Genomic DNA, 18,005 nt, shown 5'->3' with positions numbered 1-18,005 from the left:
TGTATGCTGTAACTTAAACTCTTTGATACTAATATTAAAAAAAGTTAATTTATTTGAATTACTCCTTTTTAATAATAGCTTTTTCAAAATATATGCAAAGATAGTTTTCAACATGCATCCTTGCAAAACTTACGTTTCACATTTTTTCCCTTCTTCCCATCCTCTTCCCCAAGACAGCAAGTAATCCAATATAGATTAAATATATGTAATTCTTCTATATATTTCCACATTTATCATGCTGCACAAGAAAAATAAGATCAAAAAGGAAAAGAAAATAAAAAAGAGCAAGTAAACAACAACAAAAGTGACAATACATGTTGTAAGTCACATTTAGTCCTCACAGTCCTCTTTCAGGTGTGAGTATGAAAGAGCAAATGGCACTCTGTCAGAAGTCGGTTAGAATTTCTGAATCTCCTCATTGTTGAAAAGAGCCAAGTCTATCAGAGTTGATCATCACATAATCTTCTTCTTGTTGTATACAATGTTTTCTTGGTTCTATTCCCTTCACTTAGCATCAGTTCATGTAAATCTCTCCAAGCCTTTCTGAAGTCATCCTGGTGATCAAAGAAAAGGATTTTTTAGAATTGCTTTGTTTAAGTATAACCTATTTTCAGATCAGTAGGATTTATAAAAATACAAATGACACAAGACAGATAACTGTGATAAAGGTAACACTAGGTAGCTTGTCTTCTGATCATGAGGAGCACAGTTTGCCATGGATCTATTTGAGAGGCAGCTGATCTGGGAGCCAGGAAGACCTGAGTTACCTCTAATATATACTTGCTATATGACCCTGGGCAATCTTTCCAGTTATAGGGGGTATACATTAGCAGGAGAAATATCCTTATCCAGGTATTCCCTGTAGTAATGGAATTGTAGTTTCATTTCCTTTCCCTATCATAATATAATATGTAAGTAATCATCCGTAAATAAACCCGATATTTAATTAAATTGTACTTCGTTTTTTAAGAAAAAAACTTATGAATAATTTTACATATAGCCATCATATAAATTATCCTGTTTTAAGAATCTTTAAGAATTTATTCTCAATTCAGCTATGAATTTTCTTATATCAGTTTCTCTAATATTATGCCATGTGCTTAATTGATTCATTAAAATGTATTTTTCAGCTTTCTATTGCTTTTTTTAATCCTAAAACAGTTTGGACACCTTACAAAAATAATCAGCATTTCATATGTAATAACTTTATTGGTATTTCAGTATTACACATATTATGTCAGTCTCTTTAAGATCATGGAATAATTATATATGCAAAATACTTATAATTTCTTTGTTCAGCTTTGATAGTTTGAGATTATTCATAATAGAAATATCTTGTGTATCTTATTGATGTCCGTGTGTGTGTGTATTTTATCACTCTGGCTATCAGGTCTTTTGGAAGGTGAAAGTAAAGACCAGTAGGGACTTTTGTGGTTTGTGGGATTTTTAGAAGATAAATGGGAAAGTTTTAGGAAGAACATTTAGAGAACAAATCAGACAAGTTCAGATAGTTTGAATAGGAACTACAGATTTTCACATATCTGGATTGGTCTTAAGTAACCCATATGTAAGACATGGATTTAAATGGCATGTATAAATTTCAGTGTGCAAAGGTTGAGCACAAGTCTTTAAATTTCTTAGCTTTAAAAGCATGATAATTTTTAAAGGTTATCCTTCATTCCATTTTCTAAATTAATAGAAAATTTTAATTCCTCCTGCAAAATAAATTTATGAATCTTATCCATTTCCTCCCATTCTGCTTCCCCATAGTCTAATAAAAGTAAAAATGTATATTTCTATAGTAATTAAAGTTAAAGTTGTACAAAAGCTTTATAAGTATCGTTCTTTTTAACAATTAATAAAAATGTATTCTTCTCTGAATTTGATGTCATGGATCTGAAAAATTAAGTGATTTCAGCAAAGGCATAAATTTTCTTGTGGTATCCACTATTTCTTTAAATATCTATGACCTGTCTCTCTTTGAAATTTTTAAACAGTAACAGTGTTTGGTATGGAGAATGCCTAAAAATCAAATCAGTGTGTACCTAGCATAACAGGTTCCATGTTTAGTCAAACCTTTCCCTCCTGATTCCATTTCTTCTCTGAATCCCATATCCCCTCCATTGTTACTAACCTTTACACAATCCTCTTTCTCATTGTTAAGGATGAACTAAAGATCATTCTGTCTCCTTAGTCAACTCTTCCAGAGCCTTCAGCTCTCTTCCTATGTGGCCAGCTTCCTTATTAAAAGAAAGATCTTTCTGGGTGGGTAGAGTACAGAAGAAAGAATAATAACTTGAAGAATGAAAGAGAAGAGAAAAAGATAATGCAGGGAAAACTGTACAACAAAAGGATGACTGGCAAAGAGGAAATTGAAGGAGTTGCATTAAGGTCAGAGTCATTATGAGAGATAACAATGGCTAGACTAGATGAGAGTAAAAGAATCAATCACTAAGTATTAATTGAGTGTTCCTAGCACTGTGCTAAGAACTGGAAATATAGTATACAAAGTATAGTATACAAATGTACCTACATTGTAGGTACAAAGAAAGGAACATCATAGGGGTAAGGAGCAAAGGAGAGAAAAAATAGCAATATCAAAGGATAAACTACATGGATTGGTCTACTGGAAAAACAATAATGACTAGGTATTAGGAGATCTGAGGTTAAAATTTAGCTTGTCCTCTAGCTACCTGATTAAGCTTGGTTAAATGATGTAATCCCCTGGCTTCAGTTATCTAATTTGTAACATGACTGGATTAGATCAAATAATTGGAGATTTCTTTCAGCCTGAAGTTCTGTGAGCTGCCAAAAAGGGTCATAGTCACAGCCATTGGACTCTGAACCATATTTTATTGTTTTGTGATAATTGTTGGGTAACTTGAGACTCAGTTGGTCTGCCTTTCTTTCTTTTAGCCGCTTGTGCTAATCAACGCCCTGACCTCTTTGGTTGTGTCATCGCCCAAGTTGGAGTAATGGACATGCTAAAGTTCCATAAGTATACCATTGGCCATGCCTGGACCACTGACTATGGTTGTTCCGATAAAAAAGAACACTTTGAATGGCTTAGCAAGTAAGATTCTTAAGTTTCATTTTTTATCCTATAGTTAATGTTTTAATTTATGGTTTTGAAGTGAGTCTTTTCTCTAATAACCTTTTAAAAATATTTATTTATACTTTTTAAAAATATTGCTTTCACTTCCCAATAGCTACTCTCTCTCTCTCCTGTTGCACTTTTTCCGCCAAGAGAGTACTCCTCCTCCTTTGATGCTTTTGCCTGACAAAATAGGCTTACTTCTCTAGTCAATCCCCTGCCCTTTTGCCAAGAAATCCAATAACAGTTTCCTCATTTGTCTTTGGAGTCAAGATTAGCTACGGCATTTATTAGATTTTTCATACAATGGGTACACAGTTTATTGCATTCACTTTTCTTAATCTTCAGTATTGAGGAGCAAATCCAGCCCTAGATTTTAAGGAAAGTAGATCTTTTAGTGCTAAAAGAAGAGCAAAGGCCGGGCACGATTTTCTAGGTAGATCTCAGGGGAGTTCTGATGTTCGTTTCCCTGATGATCTTGTCTAGATTTATAATAGACATTGCTAAGATTCATTTCTTCTTCCCATGCTGCAACTTTAAAGAGAAAATAGAAGAAATAAATTCCCAATAAAAGCATAAAGATGCACACATATATCAATATTACTTCCCAAAAGCCTGTAGAAAAACAGAAAGGTAGCCAGCTCCTTATAAAGAAAACCCACCATACATTGTACTAGGTATATACACACATACTTATATCAGTCAAACATTCATTAAGCATCCACTGTATGCGAGGCACCATGCTTAAGCTCTGGGGATACAAAAAGAGATCCCCCCAAAAGACAGTCCCTACCTTCAAAAGGCACACATTCTAATGGAGGGAAAAACAAGCAAATGGGTATGTTCAACAAACAGTACAAGAAAAATGGGAAATAATGGACAGAGAGAAGATGTTAAAAAGAGAGGTTGAAAAAAGTTTACTCTAGAAGGTGAGATTTTAGTTGGGACTTAAAGGAAGCTAAAAAATAGAAATGAGGAAGAATAGCATTCCAGGCATGGATGACAGCCAAAAAAACTGCCTGAAGCCCAGAGTTGGAATATTTTATTCATGGAACAGCCAACAGGCCAGTGTCACTGGGTGAAAGAATATGTGGTGGATAGTCAGGGGAAGAAGGTAGAAAAGAAGGAGCTAGGTAATCAATGTCTTTGAATGCCAAACGAGGATTTTGTGATGGGGATCCATGGGAATTTATTGACTAGGAGAGTGATGTGGTCCGATCTCTGCTTTAGGAAAATCATTTTGTTGACTGAATGGAGGATGGAGTGGAGAGAGGCAGACTCATAAACAGGCTATTTCAGTAGTCTAGGTATGAGGTAATAGGGACATACATCAGGATGGTGGCTGAATGTAAAGTAAAATAGAGTAAAGTAGACCAATAAAAACAAGAAATTTTATAACAATAATACTAAAAATGGCAACAATAAGCCAAATGTTATTTAATCACAGTGATTGCTCTTGATCCTAGAGAAGAAATTGCTCCTCTCTTCTCATTAGAAAGGTAGGGAATTGTGGTGTAATTTTGTATGCGCTGTCGGTCTTGGTAGATGTATTTATTGTTTTTGCTTAACTGTTTTTCTTTGTTACACAGGAAGACTTCATTTTTGTAGGAAAAGGATAGGATATTAGAGAAGAAAATAAGGAAAAAGTGAAAGGAAAAATCACAGATATTTACAAAAACCTTTGTATAACATCACACACACACACACACACACACACACACACACACACACACTCTCTCAATAAATATTTATTAAGCATTTCCTATGTACCTAGTGGCCTCCATGTTCAAGGCCCTAGGCTTTATTCTGAGAGAGAAAGATCAAAACCAAGCAAACAAACCAAAAATAATCTTTGCCCACAAGAAGTTTACAGTTTACTGTTAATTTTGCCTTGAATTTCAAGTCATTTGTTCTCATGACATTTTCAGAGAATCAGGGGTGCAGCATTTGACAGTGAGAGCTTATAGAAGAAGAAATATGGAGGGGGAGAATCTTTAATTTCTTCCTGAATATTGAAGGCTAAGGAAATACAGAAGAAAGGAATAGACAAGAAATATAGGAAAATTATTTCATTCCTTCCCAAGCCTTTCTATATATGTATTGAAATATAACTTATTCAGTGTCATTATTAAAGAGATTAGAAATTTATCTAGTTCAACCTCAGTTCTATCCATATGCAAAATGAAAAACTGGCAAACATTCTGTGGAAGCCATCCAAGCTAAGGTGTTTGCCTGTTCATTACTCTTATGTTCAGTCACCTGAAGCATAAGCAGTTTGAGAAAAAGCATTATCTACCTAGGAAATATCTAAATATAAATAAGCACTCTAAATTCTACTCTCAGTATCATTTAGAAGTTGTATAACCAGGACAAATAGCATTTACTTTCTGTACCTTAGCTTTCTTTCTCAATAGAGAATAAATTCGCATTAAGTATATTTGATTTTTTAACCCTTCAAACAAAAGAATAAAAGAGAAACACACCTCATTTTTAAATTATTAATTTTGCACTACATTCAGTTGGCATGCCTAATATACAGTAGACAGTCCAATAATGTGACTGGCTTACAATAACATGGTCATTATTTTTATCGACTAAAAAATGTTTCATATGATTCATTAATAAGCCACAGTTGCACAGTTCTCCAGTAGAAAATTATTCATTTCCTTTTTTCTATCTGTGCACATTTACTTTTATAACTACACGTAGCTTTTCTAGGTACAAGTAATAGGAACAGTATTTTGCATATTCAGTTTAGCTTCCAGATTCCATGGTATAAGAGAGAAAGAGAAACTTAAAAGCTCTTAAAATTTTGAACTTATTAAGTATATATCACAAATTGAATAATAATAGAAGTGTTTAGTACTTAGAGTAGCACCTCTTAAAGAAGAAAGAAATTGTAAAAAATAGAAGCTGTCAGCTTCTCAGAGCTCAGTGAAATCAACCCAAAAATTGACTTGCTTGCTTCATGAGATTCTAATCAGATATCACTGGTTTCTTACACCTGATGTTTATCAACATTTCTTTATTTTCCTCAGTTTTTAAATTTTGCTTTCAAGAGGCTATTTTCTCCTAATGCCTAGGAGACAAGTACCTCCTTGGCTAAATTACCTAATTAGGCTAAATTGAAGCAAAATAGGGAAAAGGTGTTATACAGAATTTGAAAATTGGAAGAGTTCCATCAGCCATCTAATCTCAAAAGGCACAAAAGGAATCTCCCCTAGGAACATTAGCTGACACAAGTAGTTCTTCAGCTTCTGTTTAAAGATTCAAACAAAGGGAAAGCCACCTCTCACGGAAGCCCATTCCAGTTTTGAACAACTGGAAGTTTTTCCTAATAACAAGCTTAAATTTGTCTCTTTACAGCTTTCACCCACTCTTCCTACTTCAGCCTTCTGGGGTTAAGCAAGACAAATCTACTGCCTCCACCTGACAGCTTTTTAGACCTTCAGATATTTGGAGAAGGGCATTTTTTTCCTACTGAGTCTTCTATTTTCTGGACCAGAACTACTACATCCCTAGTAACTTCCCCTCATATAAGGGGGAAGCAAAGAAGAAGAGAATTAGCATTTATGTTGTGCCTAAAATAGGCCAGGCACTGTGCTAATTACTTTGCTAATATCAAATTTTATCCTCATAATTCCTTTTTGAGGTAGATGGTGGTATTATCTGCTTTGTACAGTTGAGGAAAGAGAAGCAAATAAAAGGTTAGGTGACTGATCTAAGATCATACAGCTAATATATGTCTGAGAATGGATTTTATTTTATTTTATTTTTTTCATAATTATACCTTTTTATTGACAGAATCCATGCCTGGGTAATTTTTTACAACATTATCCCTTGCACTCACTTCTGTTCTGACTTTTCCCCTCCTTCCCTCCACCCCCTCCCCTAGATGGCAAGCAGTCCTATACATGTTAAGTATGTCACAGTATATCCTAGATACAATATATGTGAGCAGAACTGAACAGTTCTCTTGTTGCACAGGAAGAATTGGATTCAGAAGGTAAAAATAACCCAGGAAGAAAAAACAAAATGCAAACATTTTGTTTGGGTGTAGCTGCTTCTGTCCATCATTGATCAATTGAAACTGAGTTAGAGCTCTTTTTTGAAGAAATCCACTTCCATCAGAATACATCCTCATAGAGTATTGTTGTTGAAGTGTATAATGATCTCCTGGTTCTGCTCATTTCACTTAGCATCAGTTCATGTAAGTCTCTCCAAGCCTCTCTGTATTCATCCTGCTGATCATTTCTTACAGAACAGTAATATTCCATAACATTCATATACCACAGTTCACCATTCTCCAATTGATGAGCATCCATTCATTTTCCAGTTTCTGGCCACTACAAACAGGGCTGCCACAAATATTTTGGCACATACAGGTCCCTTTCTATTCTTGAGTATCTCTTTGGGGTATAAGCCCAGTAGAAACACTGCTGGATCAAAGGGTATGCACAGTTTGATATGAGAATGGATTTTAATTCCAGTAGACCTGTGTATGATACATAACACTGTCTTGCCTCTCTATGAACTCTTTGTAACTCATCAGTAGCATTCTTACAGTGTGGTGAGCAGAACTGAATACAACACTCCAGATGTAGTCCTATGAAGGTAGAATACAGTGGGATTATCACTGTTCATCAATGCAACCCATTCACTTTTTTCTCCATCAAGTCATACTCCTTCTTCAAATTGCATCTTAAGTTTGATAAAATCTTCAAAAATTTTCATAACAACCTGGCTTTCCCTCCACTGTCTTATATTTGTGAAATTTATTTATTTATGGTACCAAAGAATGTTTGATTACTCATAAAGGTAAACTTCTCCTTGTTGAATTTTATCTGATTAGTCAACTCAGTGCTCTATCCTGTCTATGTCTGATCTTTCTATGTCTCCCTCCTTGCTATGTCTATTCCCTCCATTTTCCTTTTGAGATTCTTGACTTTTTGTTCCTCTAGAATCTAGAAGCAAAAATTGAGGTAGGATAGGTAGCAAAAGGTAGGAAGGAAAGGGGCTTACCCAGTGCCTGATTCCAAACTCTACTATAAAGCATTCATTTGCAAAACTGTTTAGAACTGGTTAAACAATAGTGAAGTCAGTTAATGGATAGACTGAAATATTGTATACAGGATGGGAGAATAATATTTATTAATCAATCCCAAAGATGCCAACTACCATGGTAAGAACTCATTATTTGGCAAAATTTGTGGAAAAATTGGAGAGAGTTCTGTAATAAATTAGGTTAATGGAAATAGGCTTTGGACAATAATCTTACAACAATATACCGTAATAAACTCCAGATAGATATAGGACTGAGATATAAAAGGTAATATCATAAACAAATTAGAAGAGAATCAAAGGAGATAACTTTTTGTAACCTTGGATAAAGGAACAATACTAAATAAAATCTTCACAGCAAGTTTCTCTGTGACTCTGGATCCCTGCTGCTAATATAAATTCTGCTCCCCATCCTCAACTGCCCCCTCCCTAAATCCTATTTACTTCATTTTTTCTCCTCCCACAGTATCCTATTCTGTATTTAACCAATCCTTCCACTATGCTCTCTGAAATGCCTGCTCCATGTTTATTAAATTTGCTTTCCTCTCAAATCTTTTCCTTTCGTTTTCTATCTTCTAGCACTGAGACATGGCTCCTTCTTGAAAACCCTTTTTCATCCCTGCAACCTTTTTATTACTAGGTGAACTTCACATATTCCCTGGATTCACTGATCACGTTGGGGAAGTTGAAATGCTTTGTGCTCCCTTATTCTCTATCCCTTCTAGACTTTCCTGTTGAAATCTTTGTTCCTTTGAGATTCACATTATTTAATTTACCAATCAATTCTGTTCCTGCTAACTATTATCCTTTGACCTTTCTCTCCCTCTTTCCCTTTCTTCCCTTGATTTCCCACCTTCCCTCCTGTTCTGTATCACCAACTTCTTTTTGTACATCTCAGTGAACAATTCAAATTCTTACTTGTTTCTTTCCAATTCCTAGCCTCACATTAAGGGACTTCATCATTCATCTTGATGTTGCCTTAATTATCATAGTTTTTCAGTTCTACTTTTCCACTTCACCTCAGCTATACACAAAAGTAGCCGTATCCTTCATCTTGCCACTACCCACAAATGTTCCACTTCTATGTTCATGAGCTCCAAAATTTTCTTGATCTGATCATAACTTTTATCATTCTCTCTTTTCTTATATAACATAATTTTTAAGTGTTCTTTAATCTGTTCATTCCTTAATTGTTTCTCAAATCATCACCCTTGCACTAATTATAATTTTCTGTCCTAATAACTTTAGTACCTTGGTGAATCAGTTTAACTCTATGCTGTCCAATACATAAATCTCTTGCCTCCTCTGCCCATCTTAACTTGACAAACCCCAATCTTGGATAACTCACTACATTTACTTTATTTCTTTCTGAAAGGAGATGGACAAAATTATAAAATTGGCTTGATGGGTTCCACTACAAATTTATATTATGTATTCTCAACTGGGCTTTCACTGCAAGCAAGGTGCACTTCAAAAATCCATTTAGTAGTCCACTCATCTTATAGTGTTTATTCCAGACTTTGACATTTCTTTCCTCAAGCCTCTCACAAAATCCCCTCATATACCCAGTTTAGGACCTTGCTTATATAATTCACTGAAAATTTTGAAGGCATTTACTGAGAGTCCTCTTTTGTCCTCCTTTTTATATCACTCATTTATCTTCTCTAAATATTTCCTTCATCTCGCTCTCCCATAAAGAGGTAGCAGTTAGCCTTAATATCACTTCCCGAATTCTCCAGCAGATTCCCTACCCTCATTTCACTCTTTCTGTATCTACTGGCTCATACTTTGCTGTATATAAACATACTTATACTTTCTCCATTCTTTAAAAAAAAAAAAAAATAGAAAAAGCCATCACTTGACCTAACCATTCCTGATAGCTACTATCCTTTCTCTCTTCTCTACCTTGTGGACAACTTTCACTGCTTTCTTTGATTTATTATTTAGTATTTTCCCCCTAGTTAGATGTAAAACAATTTTTAATATTTGTTTTTAAAACTTTGAGTTCCAGATTCTCTCCCTTACTTCTTCCCCATCCCCATTCCCCCGTCATTGAGAAAGTGCATGCAAAGTCATGCAAAATATTTCCATAAAAGTATCTCACTTGCTTTCTGATGTATGTATGTGTGTGTGTGTGTATACGTGTGTACGTACACAGAGAGAGAGAGAGAGAGAGAGAGAGAGAGAGAGAGAGAGATACATTATATAGTCAAATATGTATATGAGCCTACAATCTGATCTCATTATTCAAGAACAGCAGTAGTGAAGTGCATTGAGTGCTGGGCGCGGAGACAGAAAGATTCATCTTCCTGAGTTCAGAATTAGCCTCTGACTTTTAATAGCCATGTGACCCTAGCCAAGTCAATTAACCCTGTTTGTCTCAGTTCTCTCATATGTAAAATGAACTGGAGAAGGAAATGGCAACCAATCCTGTATATTTGCCAAGCAAACCCCAAATAGGGTCACAAAGAATTGAACATGAGAAACTACCAACCAACAAAACTCATTAAACTAAAGCTGTCCTGCCGTCTTGTATCAACTGTCTTTTGTGCATTTCAGATTGGAAATTTCATTGCTATCTCAGACTTGCCATACCAGAAACAGAAATCCCCATCTTTCCTCTTAAACCCTCCCTATTTCTCAGCTTTCAAAGCTGTCAAAGGCAATCAAGGTCACAACTTCTGTCATTCTTTGTGACTCCGTGACCCCATTTATCCTACCTGCTGTTAAATTTATTGTTTTTATTTTAACAATATGTGTTTTCTTCACTAATACAGACACCATGCTTATCATCTTTTTGCTAGACTATTGTGATGGCCTTCTAAATTCATCTTCCTTTCTCATCTCTTCCCATCCAGTCTGACCTCTACTCAGCTGCCAAAGTGATCTTAAAGCATAGATCTGACCATATTAGTCCCTACTCAAAAAACATCTATTCAGAGTGAAATTATAGACTCCTTTCTTTGACATTTAAAGCTCTTTATAGCTTGTCTCTCTCTGAATACTTTTGTCTCTGTAGTCCACTATGCTAACTCTGTAGCCCACTCTGTAGTCCAACTATGCTAACTTCACCGATCTTCCAGACACAAAATACTTAATCTCTCAGTTCCATACATTTGTACGGGCTATATTCCCTGCAACTAGAATGTTCTCCCTCCTCGACTTCCCACTCCCTATCTTTCCTGGCTTCCTTCAAGATAAAGCTGAAACTGTACAAAGACTTTCCTGATCTATTCACCACCAGTTCCAGTTCCTTCTTTCTCTTCCATTTACTCTGTGTATGTCTTATTTCAACATATTTATTTGTATATTGTCTTTCCCTTTAAGATATGAATATCTTAAGAGCAAGGACAATGGTGGTAGTTGTGTTGTTTTTTTTCCACTCACTTTCTTGAATTTTCAGTACTTTAAACATGATATATGGCATACAAAAATGTTTAATAAATGCTTGATGACTGACTAATAAAGGTCTGATATCTAAGATAAATAGATAAGTAATTCAAAGCTGGAATAGAATAGTTATTCTGCATCGATAAATAGTAAAAAGTTATTAAAGAATTCCAAACTATCAACAACTATATAAAAATTTTTGCAGGTTACTTATAATAAAAGAAATGCAAATCAAAACAATTCTGGGTATTGGTGAAGGGCTTTGGTTTAAAAAAATAAAACTACTAATGTACCAGTCAACTAAGAGAATTCCTATCATTTAAGGAATAACTTAAGTTATGGTATAGGAATAGCATAGAATGTTGTTACTAGAGGAAATAATAAAGGGGGTAGATTTAGAGAACCTGGGAAGATTTGCATGCACTAATGAGGAGTGTAGTGAACTAAACTCAGAACACTTGTTGGGTATAATCACTACAACATTGTAAAGAAAAACATCCTTTAAAGATTAAAGAACTCTATTCAGTACTGGACAATAGCCACCTAGGAGTACAGAGGACTGATGATGAAGCATGCCACCTACTCTTTGATAGAACCATAGAGCTGCAAAATGAGACATACATTTTTGTATTTGGTCATTGTCTGCATTCATTTTACTTGATTATGGTTATGTTATACCAAAAAAAAAAGAAGAAGAAAAGAAAAGATTTTGTGTTTAAGAATGCAAAAAAAAAAAAAAAAAAAAAGAAGGAAAAAATAGTCACATATATTTTTTTACTTGCTCAAAAGAGAACAGGATAAAATTCAGAAAGAGATAAAAGAGGACAACTTTAAGACTAAAGTACATTAAATTTGTGTGTGTGTGTATTTAAACAAGGCATAATAGATATTTGTGATTTCATATAAAAGCCATCGTTTTTTGTTCTACATGTAGAATAGTGATAGTTTTAATGTTTGTCAAGTTCAGAATAACAATGTTTAAAAATTGAAATAAAAATGAATTCTAGAGAAATCCTAAAGAAAAATGAATTCAGAACAAAGTTTAAAGGAAAAAAAGGTAGATGCAGTTGTGTACCTTTTTTGTTTTTTTTAATTTTCTCCCTCTAAAAATACTTACATTTAATATAGTCTTCAAAATTTGCTTGGGGGTACTCCACTGCCAGGCCGCTTCTCCTGGAGTGTTATTTATCTCCAAGCTTAATTGGAACTCTTTTTTCTCTTAACATTTTGGGAACAGTTATCCACACAGCTTACTTAAGGTCAGCTTTGGCAGCAAAAGACTATCTCTGTATTTTGTAGTTAAATACCAGCAGCTTTTCTCTGATTCAGGCACAGGCAATCTATTTACCTTGATTGACTGTGAGAACTAATTATGGGAACAACCTTGCCATTCCCTCTGCTTCTTGTGTGAATTGAAATTTAAATACTGTTGTTCCTTTAGTAGTGGTTTGTGTCACAACTTTCAAATCCAGAATGCTTTAACTAAGGAGTTCCATACAATTGACTTTCAAAAAAGTTTACATTAAAACAAAATATTTTCAAACCACATTTAATCAGAAGCCTTAAAATCTTGAGCATTTTGTTTAAATCCAGTAGTTATAAAGAGATTGGAATTGTCTGATTTTTATTATTGAAGAAAACTCTTCTACCAGTGAGGTGAGCACTTTTTCTTTAGCTTAAGATTTTTAGAACTGAAAACCTACAAAATTATTATTTAATTCTCTAAACCAATTTTTTTATGTGTTCCTTAGATCTCTAAGAGTATCTAGTACTTTCAACTACGTGGTTTGAAATAAATGGTTAATGAAATATTAGGCAAAAAAATAATCAGTCAAACCAACTGATTAAAAAGTTGGTTTTATTTATCTACAGAAGGTAACAGACTAGGCTGATGTTCTAAACACATGAAATTCTGAATGAACTCTCTTATTTCTATTAAAAAATTATCACTGTACATTTTGAGCTTAACCTGGTGGTGTGGTCTGTAGGGAACAGCATGTTGAAGACATCATTGGACTTAGTCTCTGTCACTTAATTGTGTGACTTTGGCTAAATCAGTTAATTCCTCTAAGGCTCAGTTTCCTCATCTTTGCTGTCTCCTGACAGAGTGGTTATAAGAATTAATGCAACAATAAATAAAACACTTTTTGAAAAACTATAAAGCATATATAAAATACGTAACAAATATCAGATTGTTTAAAATTAAATTACAAAAGAAAAACAATGATTTCATTAATAAATATAATAAGATGTATAATTGTTAATAATTTATTGATAATGCCCTTTTTCTACTGTTCAGGAGATGCTCTTGAACCTAAATTCTCTTATATTCAAAGGACATGTAAAATCAAGATATATGACCACCTATCAGGTCAAGTCAACAAGCATTTATGAAGTACCTACACACCTGCCAGATTCTGTGCAAAGTGCAGAGCATAATAGTCTCTGCTCTCAAGGAACTCACAATTCAATAACTATGTGCAAAGATGACAGACAAGATAAACTGAATAAAATTTCAGAGAGAAGACACACATTTAGGAGGACTAGGGGAGGCTTCTTACAGGAGGTAGTATATGAATTAAAGGAAACCAGAAGACAGAGGTAAGCAGGAAGGTAATAACAGGAATTGGGGGGGCAGTCAGTGAAAATGCATAATCAAGAGATGTGTATTTTATTCAAGAAACAGGAAGAGCCTTTAACTTATAATATGAAAGTGTCACAGAAACAAGAAAGGCATGCTGGATTTTACACACGCCAGACTAGACAGTATGTCCATCCTTTTATACAGGAGAAAATGGTGCTCCTTGCCCACTAAGTCACTGGCCCAAAAAAGTTATGATTGATCCCTTCCAGTTTATTATATTTTGAAAAATTGAAGAAAACAAAAGATCAAAAGAAATCACACAATAGGGGGGAAAAAAAGTGTTTTCAACTTCAGATTGAGTAACCCTCCTCTTCCCCCTTCCCTTTCCTTCTTCCTTTTAGTAACTTTATGACCATGGCTAAGTCACTTAATATGTTTCAGCCTCTGTTTCTTCTTATAATTATATCATCTACTTCCCTACTTAATCCTATTTGACATTAAATATTCTCTCAAATGGTTCATTCAGTTGCTTGTATTAACAGTAGTTTCAATTAACAGTAGTTTTCCATGTGCTATAAGGACTAATTAGGTAAAGGTCTCCTCAGTGCCAGAATCTGAAGAGGTAAAGAGAATAAGTTGACAAAATAACTCCACCATTTTAATCATTTTTAAAAATAAAAGATGTCTTGCATGTCTTTGTTATTCTCAATACTGAACCACATACAATTATTTGTGTGTGTGTGTGTTTTTTCAGGTATTCTCCATTGCATAACATCAGATTACCGGAAGGGGAGGGTGTCCAGTATCCATCCATGTTACTTCTCACTGCAGATCATGATGACCGCGTGGTACCCCTTCACTCCCTGAAGTTCATTGCAACCCTACAGTACATTGTGGGCCGCAGTGGAAAGCAGACCAACCCTCTGCTCATTCACGTTGATACCAAGGCAGGCCATGGAGCAGGAAAACCCACTGCTAAAGTTATAGAAGAAGTCTCTGATATGTTTGCCTTTGTAGCACGGTGCTTAAATATCGATTGGATTGAATAAGTGGAATTCTCAGCTCCTATTGTATCCCCAAAATAAACCTCAAGGGCTTTTAACCACCATTTACACAGAGAAACCAGTGGGCATAGTACTTGTATTTGAGAACACTGTTCCTTATACCCAAAAACCACAGTTTGTTCTTCCAGTGACCCAAATTGCTGTGGGAATTTTACCTTTTTTAAAAAAGCTGTCTCCTTTTTATCATTCCCGGGAGTGGCTTTTTCTGCCATATTCAAACATATGTTTAAAAAAAAAAAAAAAAAAAAAAGCATGTTTAGACAAAGAGCTAAATTGCAGCAAATGCTGATGTTAACACTTAGATTTCCAGAGTTTTAAAATGGTAGTCAAGCTGCCTATAAAAACCTCTTAATGTTATTTGCTCCCAAAACCTTATCCAAGTCACCTGTAAGTAAACATAAGAACTGTAATAACACAAAACCAAAATTTCTTTACAACCATAATAAATGTTATTTATGAATGGGAGGCTTTATTTCTGGTTCTTTACAAATTACTGGTGGGAGGGATCACTAAATTTCTAATCAGACTGGATTAAATCAGTTTTCTCTCAAAATATGAGCTTTGCCCAGCTTTGCAACAATATGATTTTCAAAATTTAAGTCATTTTATATTCTTTGGATTAACAGCTGTGTTTTTTTGGTTGTTTTTCAATATTTCACTCTTCCATTGTCTGTACCTACCTCCTAACAAGCTCTTTTTTGTTTAAATGCCTCCTATAAAAATGGATGGAAACTGGAAAATGATGGCTGCTTTCTAAAATGCAAATTTTAATTCCTTTTCTTAAGTTTAAAAAAAAAAGGAAAAAAAAAAAAGACTTGTGGAAATCCCAGGTCCTTCCACCTCTCATTGCTATCTGTGATCAGTGAATCTTTTATCATGGGACCCAAATATACATTCCTTAAACTTTCTAAGCAGATACTTTTTTTTTTAAAAAAAAAACTTCTTCCCTATCAGGAGGATATGTTTTAGATTATCTTACTTAGTTATCTTACTATGTTTCCTTTTCTCTCCTCATCAGAGCCGAAGAAGGTATGCCCATATTTAAGTACCATACAATGACATAATAGACTTCTACAAAATAAAATTAGTTATTCCAATTCTTTTCATTTATCCAGGTAGGTCTTAATTTTTAACACTGCTAGTCATATAGTTCTAGTATTCTTTGTGCACACCTCAGATTGAATAGGTAGTTTTTTCCACTAATGAACATTGCCAAGCTTTGTAGAAGGGTAGTTACTTGGTTTATTTCTGCTCATTGCACTTGTTAAGATCATGGTTTTTTAAACCCTGACTATGCAGAACACTGCTGACATGTAGTTAACTTGGTTTCACTTTTGCCCTTCTCAACCCAATGTGTCTCTTGCCATCTTCTCAGAAACTGACATTGTTACGATAAGGCCATAGAAATAGCAATATTGCCCAACAACCAATTTGTATCACTCCTAAACAGCATGCTAGGAAAAAGCCAATAAAATGTATTTGCACACTTGAGCCAGAAGGCCTTCTCTCTTTTGATCAACTGATTTGACTATGTACAGACATCTGAATTGTACCTGTGTTTCTCTTGAGAGCCTAAAGGCTAGTGGAGAAATGTGTAATTACATTAAAAACATCAATAAAATCAAAATTGATTTTTAAAAGTGAAAAGTATTTGGAAGTTATTATGAAATCATTCTCTCTTTTTTTTTTTTAAATGGCATTTGGATTGTTCAGGTTATTATCGCTGAGTGGTATCTTTAACTTACCCACACCCACCCCATTTTTAAACTGTTGCATTTCAGAGTAGCTATACCTTTTGGGGGTAGAGGGCTTGAATTGATTTTAAAAGATGCTTTTCCCAATAGATTTATTTAGGATACAAATACTAAATTTTTTTTTAATTGTTTTTGACGCTTGAAATTAAATCAGTCAACTTAAACTTGGAATCCAGAGCTTAGTCGTTTCCATTTGGTTATTGAAGCCCAAGTCTGGCCCCCTTTTCCATTCCTGACAATTTATAACAAAAAATAATAATAATATGCAACATTTATATAGTGCCTGTGATGTGCCAAGCACTATGCTAAGCACTTTACAAATATCTCATTTGATCATAACAACCCTGGGAGGTAGGTATTATTATTTCCATTTTACAACAATGGAAACTGAGGCAAAGGGAGATTGTGACTTCTCCAGGATCACACAGTATCCAAGTTTGGATTTGAGCACAGCCTAACAGAGGAGTTTATGACAAAGTCTAAGGAAGCTGGATCCAAAATTTTATAATTTATCAGCTCACCACTTTGCATGTCACTCAGAAGCCAGACAGTAGCCAATAAAAATAAGAGTACTGGATGTTTTAAAGAAGAATAAAAGTATAAGAATTAACATTTTAAATTATCAATATGCTTAATATATCATTACTATTCATAACATGAAATAAAAATGTTATATCATCAACTGTTGTTGCTACTAATTCTTATTAAGAAAGCTCATACCACTGAGCGTGGGTAGAGGGGTGGGCCATGAGGGTGGGTAATAATGCCTCTTTTGTTGGCAGTTCCTTATTAATGGTTTATTTTAATGTATCTACTTAGTGGCTATAAACCACATTGTAAAACATTTAGTCACGCCTGGTCCATGTTTGAATAAACTGGTCAATGGGTTTTACAAGGTTTACTTTCCCTAATTTTTTTTTTTTTTTTGAAGAAAGCATTTTATATCTCTTCCAAGAATTTGAAGGGCTCTAGACTTAATGCATCTTGTGTAATTTTCTCCAAGGAATTCCTCTATCAACTTGACAGGAAGTGGGCAGTATAACTAAATGGAAGAAACC

The 18,005-nt window shown here is 34.4% G+C and overlaps 1 protein-coding gene across 1 annotated transcript in view; it reads left to right on the top strand.

Moving 5' to 3' along the window:
• Positions 1 to 16,840, top strand: part of PREP (prolyl endopeptidase) — a 144,173-nt gene extending 127,333 nt beyond the window's left edge. Inside the window, exons 14-15 of the mRNA XM_051997461.1 lie at positions 2,917 to 3,073; positions 14,884 to 16,840. Coding sequence (XP_051853421.1) covers positions 2,917 to 3,073; positions 14,884 to 15,178 — 452 coding nt within the window. The 3' untranslated portion in view covers positions 15,179 to 16,840. The remainder of the gene's footprint in view (positions 1 to 2,916; positions 3,074 to 14,883) is intronic.
• The last annotated feature ends 1,165 nt before the right edge of the window (positions 16,841 to 18,005 follow it).

The sequence above is a fragment of the Antechinus flavipes genome, chromosome 4, assembly GCF_016432865.1.
Source record: "Antechinus flavipes isolate AdamAnt ecotype Samford, QLD, Australia chromosome 4, AdamAnt_v2, whole genome shotgun sequence".
Classification (NCBI taxonomy): domain Eukaryota; kingdom Metazoa; phylum Chordata; class Mammalia; order Dasyuromorphia; family Dasyuridae; genus Antechinus; species Antechinus flavipes.
Note: the sequence above shows the minus strand (reverse complement) of the source record. Positions and strands in the feature narration are given on the sequence as shown.